The 7003-nt window shown below is 33.8% G+C and overlaps 1 protein-coding gene across 1 annotated transcript; it reads left to right on the top strand.

The window, feature by feature from the left end:
- LOC139852029 (L-type lectin-domain containing receptor kinase VIII.1-like) lies at nucleotides 1-2329 on the top strand. Its single transcript, XM_071841247.1, has one exon. The coding sequence runs from the start codon at nucleotides 100-102 to the stop codon at nucleotides 2251-2253; it is 2154 nt and encodes a 717-aa protein (XP_071697348.1). The 5' UTR covers nucleotides 1-99; the 3' UTR covers nucleotides 2254-2329.
- The last annotated feature ends 4674 nt before the right edge of the window (nucleotides 2330-7003 follow it).

Here is a 7003-nt window from a genome sequence, read left to right as displayed (position 1 = left end):
TCTCTGTCTCTCTCTCTACAATCATCTTATCATTCTACCAAGCCATCTTCATATCTCAAAATTCTTTAATGGGTGTTCTTCAGATCTAAAACCCAAATCATGCCTTCTTTAATTCCCATCAAAAACACCCTATTTCACACTCTGTTTCCTCCTCTTGTTTTTACTCTGTTTTCCCTCTGTTTTTCCGGCAATGCAGCTACCGGAGCCACTACATTTGACTTCCAAACACTCAAACTCACAAGCTTAACGTTTTTAGGAGATGCCCATATGTTCAATAACAGTGTTAGACTCACAAAAGATCTCCCCGTCCCAAACTCCGGTGCCGGCAGGGTTTTATACAACAAGCCTGTAAGATTCCGGCTACCTGGGTACCCAAATCCGGCCAGCTTCAATACATTCTTTTCGTTCTTAATTGCCAATTTGAATCCAGATTCGATTGGTGGTGGGTTGGCTTTTGTGATTTCACCCGACGATGAAACGGTTGGTGACGCCGGTGGGTTTTTGGGTATTCCGTCAGGTTCTGTTGCTATTGAATTTGATACGTTAATGGATTTTGAGTTTAAGGATGTTAATGGGAATCATGTGGGTTTGGATCTTGACTCCATGGTTTCGACCCGAGTTGCTAATTTAGACCCGGTCGACATTGATTTAAAAAGTGGTCAGTTAGTCAACACATGGGTTGATTTCTCCGGGTTAACCCAGCAACTCAATGTATCCATTTCATACTCTGATACCAAACCCGAATCACCAGTTTTGACTTTGACAACGAATTTGAATCAATATTTAAACGAGTTTATGTTCGTTGGGTTTGCCGGGTCAACTCAGGGAAGTACTGAGGTCCACTCGGTTGAATGGTGGAGGTTTAATTCGATGTTTGATGAACCGGATACGAAACCCGGTTCAATTTCACCTCCACCGCCGCCGCCAACAGCCACTTTCATGAACCCCACAGCCAACGCCGTTAACTCATCGCCGCCGTCAATGGCGCCGTCAAACTCAAACATACCAACTGCTCACACAACACAAAAGGAAAGCAAATGTCATCATAATAAATTGTGTAAAGAAGGTGCCGGCGCCGTCGCCGGAGTTGTGACCGCCGGCGCATTCTTTTTAGCTTTATGTGCAATCTTGCTGATATGGGTTTATTCCAAGAAATTTAAACAGCCGAAAAAACCCGAACTTTTTGTTAGTGATATTTTTAAAACCCCTAAAGAATTTTCATACAAAGAGCTTAAATTAGCAACTAGATGTTTTGACCCGACCCGGGTAATCGGGCATGGAGCATTTGGAACTGTTTATAGAGGGATATTGTTAGATACAGGAAATGTTGTTGCTATAAAGAGATGTAGCCATAGTGGTGATCAAGGTAAAGCCGAGTTTTTATCGGAGTTATCGATTATTGGAACGCTTAGGCATCGGAATCTTTTGAGGTTGCAAGGTTGGTGCTATGAAAAAGATGAAATTATGCTTGTTTATGACTTAATGCCAAATGGGTCACTTGATAAAGCACTTTTTGAATCAAGGTTCACATTGTTATGGGCTCATAGGAAAAAAATATTAATGGGTGTTGCTTCTGCTTTAGCTTATTTGCATCATGAATGTGAGAATCAAGTTATACATAGAGATGTGAAAGCTAGTAACATTATGTTGGATGAGGGGTTTAATGCTAAATTGGGTGATTTCGGGTTGGCCCGAGAGATAGAACAAAATAAGTCGCCCGACCCGACGGTTGCGGCTGGCACAATGGGGTACTTGGCGCCGGAGTATTTGTTGACGGGCCGGGCTAGTGAAAAAACTGATGTTTATAGCTTTGGCGCGGTGGTGTTAGAGGTGGCTAGTGGTAGGAGGCCCATTGAGATGGATGGAGTTGCGGCGGGCCCGGCGAATGGGCAAAGGAGTAGTTTGGTGGATTGGGCTTGGGGATTGCATAGGGAAGGGCGGTTGTTAGCCGTTGCTGACCCACGCTTGTGTGGCGAGTTTGAGGAAGCGGAGATGATGAGAGTGTTGTTAGTTGGGTTGGTTTGTTCACACCCGGACCCAGCGGTTAGGCCCACAATGCGAAATGTGGTTCAAATGCTTGTGGGTGAGGCGGAGGTCCCTATGGTTCCAAAGGCTAAACCATCATTGAGTTTTAGTACCTCTGATTTGCTATTGAATTTACAAGATAGTGTGTCTGATTTGAATGAGATGATTACACACTCAATTTCTTCATCAGAAATCAGCTTCACTGGTGATGGGTTGACCTTAATTTGAACCGACCCGGCAGGAGGCTCTTAAAAGTTTTGTTTTATTCTAACTTTAAATAGTGGATTCATTTGATTTGTTGATTTATGATGTGGTGCACCACACAATAAAATATATGGGCCAAGGGTTATTTGTGAAAAATTTTGGGGTCTAATCATAGGTTGTTGAAACTCTATATTGAACGAAGTGTGGAGGTCATTTTCAATTCATGGAATATAGCATGTAGGAAGATGCTTTGTGAAGGCACCTAAAAGGTCAAAAAGGCAATAATAATATGGGAGTTTGAGTAGATGTTTGGTAAAGTATACTATCACAAAAAATAGGATTTTTCATCATTTTTTAGACCTTTATGTCATGTTAAATGACTTAGTTTTATTTATGTATTTATTTATTTATATTTATGGAATGAACATGCCATGGATCATGTTTGATTCATCTTAACATGCCAACAAACCAATCATGATTCATGGCTAAAGTTGAGGCCATGAAACTTTTTTTTTTCCGAAAATATATGTCTATATATAAATAGATCGAATGACTCAAGAGGGTTACAATCCGAACGATCTCTTGTACACAAGTATGCATTCAAGCTTCATAACGCATATTGACGAACTAACAACACCAAAACCCTACAAAAAACCTCAATTGAAGTTACAAACACGACAAATTGACCAACCGTAAAAAAAAAAAAAAAAAAAAAAAAAAAAAAAAAAAAAAAACCCTAGTAACCCCTATATGATGCCATAACACTTGTCTTCATAACATGTACTTCCTTCGTCTCAGATTAACTGTCTCATGACAAAAAACACAGTTTATGAAATGTCATTATCATACAGTGTACTTTTTCCAAATTTCACAGTTATACCCGCAATCAATTAATTAGAATATCCTTTCATTTTTGTAATTTAATTAATTCATTAGGGATTCACTAAAGACAATACTGTAAACTTCGTTAAATTTATTTTCCGTATTTAAAAGTCAACAATTAATTGAGACATTTTGAAAAGAAAAAAAATCGACACTTACCCTGGGATGGAGAGATTATTATGTTAAAATTTATGCCACCCGGACGAATAGAATAAGAAAGGACATTCCTAAGTTGGTTATTGTCGTTCGTTTTTTTGTGGTGTTTGCTTCTTGTTCTTAATTTGCTTCGTTTTGTCTTAGATTGTGTGTTTTGGCAATCGTATGTTGTCATTAGTATGTAGCTTTTGCTTTTGTTCGCTTTGTTCATGCGATTTTGGTGGTAGGTAGGTTCGATTGAAGTTAATGTCGTTTTGTGACGTTTAGTTGTTTTGAGCATTTCCGGTTTAATTTGTCTGTTTCAGTTAGAATTCTTCATTTACAATAAGTATATCAGCCAACATCAATGAACAGTAACCAGAGCCACCGAGCCGATGAACATTAACCGAGTCGATGAACAGTAAACGAGTCGATGAACCAGAGCACCGAGCCGATGAACAGTAACCGAGCCGATGAACATTTTTTTTTTTTTTTTTCGGTTCGTGTTTTGGCCAACGAAGTGGCAGACCTTTTTACTAGTTGGAAAAATGAAGGTATCCTTAATTAATAGTTAATAGTAAATAGTAATAGTATTCGTGGTTTAAACAAAAAATAAAAATAAAAAATCTAGTACATATATTATGCTCCGTATATTACATGCATTATTATATACGGGGTACCTAACTGCTATTGTCTATCCACAGTATTCAGCTTTATGAGTTGTCCAGTCTCTCTGTTTGTTGTAATTTGTCCTCCTTTGGCTAGATACTACGTGATTATTATTATTATTATTATTAATATTATTATTATTATTATTATTATTATTATTATTATTATTATTATTATTATTTTTAAAAAACGGAAAACCAAAGAATATATAAATAGTGAAGAATATTTTCATCAAAACTACCAACCCTGAAAAATTACACATAAGTGTACTCTTATAGAAAACTATTACTTACAATGAAGTTGTACTAAAGATATATGTGATTTATAAAGGGTCATGTAGTGATCCGAACTTTTTCATTATTATATTAAATGAAAATTATATTTGCATAATTAAATGTTTCCAACATGTTAAGCAATCAAACTTGTTAAGACTTGATTATTTGAAATTAGTTTCATGTAGACAATTGATCACCCAAGTTGACCGGCGATTCACGAACGTTAAAAACTTGTAAAACTTACATGATGATGATGATGATATATATATATATATATATATATATATATATATATATATATATATATATATATATATATATATATATATATATATATATAGTTAACAGGAGATTATGATAAGTAAGTATCTCCATAAGTATATTTACAATGAGTTATGTACATAAAAATGAGACTATTGAATTAAGAAACTCGAAACGTTATATATAACGATTATCGTTATAACAACGTCTTACTAAATGCATATGAATCATATTAAGATATTGATACATTATGCTTAACATGATAAAATGATACTTAAATATATCATTAAGGGTGTTAACAACAAACTATATATGTAAAACAAGAATACTAACTTAAGAGTTTCGAAACAATATATATATGTAACGATTATCGTTGTAATAGTATTTTAACATATATATATATATATATATATATATATATATATATATATATATATATATATATATATATATATATATATATATATATATATATATATATATATATGATGTTAAGATATATTTTTACACCATGTTATCATGTTAACATAACAATTTAATATCTCATTTAAGTATAATAACAATGGATTAATTACATTTAACAAGATCGTTAACTTAAAGGTTTTGAAACAACACTTACATGTAACGACTAACGATGACTTAACGACTCAGTTAAAATGTAAATACATGTAGTGTATTAAGATGTATTAGTACACTTTTGAAAGACTTAAAGACACATATCAATGTACTTCTACTTAACAAAAATGCTTACAATTACATTCTCATTCATTTTCATCAACAATTCCACTCGTATGCACCCGTATTCGTACTCGTACAATACTCAGCTTCTAGATGTATTTACTATTGGTATATACACATTTAATCATTCATTCTTAGCAGCCATCTTAGAGTCAAAAACATGTGGAACCATCATTTAACATCTTGTAAGACTTATGAGCAAGAAAACAAATTAATACATGTCATATATCTATATGTATATCACGTATGTATGTATGTATATGTCTATATATGCATTTCAATTCCATTTTAATCTTCATTCTAAACATCTATAAACACACATACTCAAACACTCTCTCAAGAACACAACTAAATTCAGCAAATACTCATCAAACTAGTTTCCATTACAACCTAAAAACACCATAAGAAAACTCTTTTAAAAACATATCAAGATAATCATCCATTTCAAGAAGATTACTTTCAATCTTTTGAATCCAATCCAACAACTCTTTCAAGATCAAGAATACGCATTTCATCTCAGCAACTTTTCATTTTTAGTCAAGGTAATAAACATATATAAGCTTTAGTTCAATTCCTATAAACATAACTATCTTAAATTAAGTAGTAATCTTACTTGAACTTGTTTTCGTGTCTTGAGTCTGCTTCAAGAACTTCCAAGCCATCAAAGATCCTTTGAAGCTCAAGTTATTTTCTCATCATTTCCAGTAGGTTTACCTACTATACTTGAGGTAGTAATGATGTTCATAACATCATTTGATTCATATATATAACTATCTTATTCGAAGATTTAAACTTGTAATCACTAGAACATAGTTTAGTTACTTCTAAACTTGTTCGCAAACAAAGTTAATCCTTCTAACTTAACTTTTAAAATCAACTAAACACATGTTCTATATCTATATGATATGCTAACTTAATGATTTAAAACCTGGAAACACGAAGAACACCGTAAAACCGGACATACGTCGTCGTAGTGAAACCGGGAGCTGTTTTGGGTTAGATAATTAAAAACTATGATAAACTTTGATTTAAAAGTAGTCCTTCTGGGAAAATTATTTTTCTTATGAACATGAAACTATATCCAAAAATCATGGTTAAATTCAAAGTGAAAGTATGTTTTTCAAAATGATCATCAAGATGAAGGGACCCGTTCATACTCATTATAAACTATTCACAATAGTTGATTACATTACGAGGTATTTGACCTCTATATGATATATTTTACAAACATTGCATTCATTTTTAAAAGACAAACTTTTTTTACACCGAAAGTTGACAGTATACACACCATTTCATAATACATTCAACTATAATTGACTTAACAATAATCTTGATGAACTCAACGACTCGAATGCAACGTCTTTCGAAATATGCCATGAATGACTAAAAATAATATCCTTAAAATGAACTAATGCACAGCGGAAGATTCTTTAATACCTGAGAATAAATATGCTTTAAAGTGTCAACCAAAAGGTTTGTGAGTTCATTATTTTATCATAAACAATCATTTTTCATCATTTTAATAGACCACGAGATTTCCAGATATATAATTGTACACGTAACACGAGTACAAAATAACAAGCGTAACCCGCGAATTAAAAAATCCATCTCATATCAGGCATTTCACATAAACTCCATAGAGATAAAAATCATTCATATGGTGAACACCTGGTAACTGACATTAACAGAACGCGTCTAGAATATCCCCATCATTCCGGGACTCTCATCGGACATGATAAAATCGAAGTACTAAAGCATCCGTAACCCGGATGGGGTTGTTAGGCCCAATAGATCTATCTTTAGGATTCGCGTCA

This window comes from Rutidosis leptorrhynchoides, chromosome 6 (genome assembly GCF_046630445.1).
Source record: "Rutidosis leptorrhynchoides isolate AG116_Rl617_1_P2 chromosome 6, CSIRO_AGI_Rlap_v1, whole genome shotgun sequence".
NCBI classification, from domain to species: Eukaryota; Viridiplantae; Streptophyta; class Magnoliopsida; order Asterales; family Asteraceae; genus Rutidosis; species Rutidosis leptorrhynchoides.
Note: the sequence above shows the minus strand (reverse complement) of the source record. Positions and strands in the feature narration are given on the sequence as shown.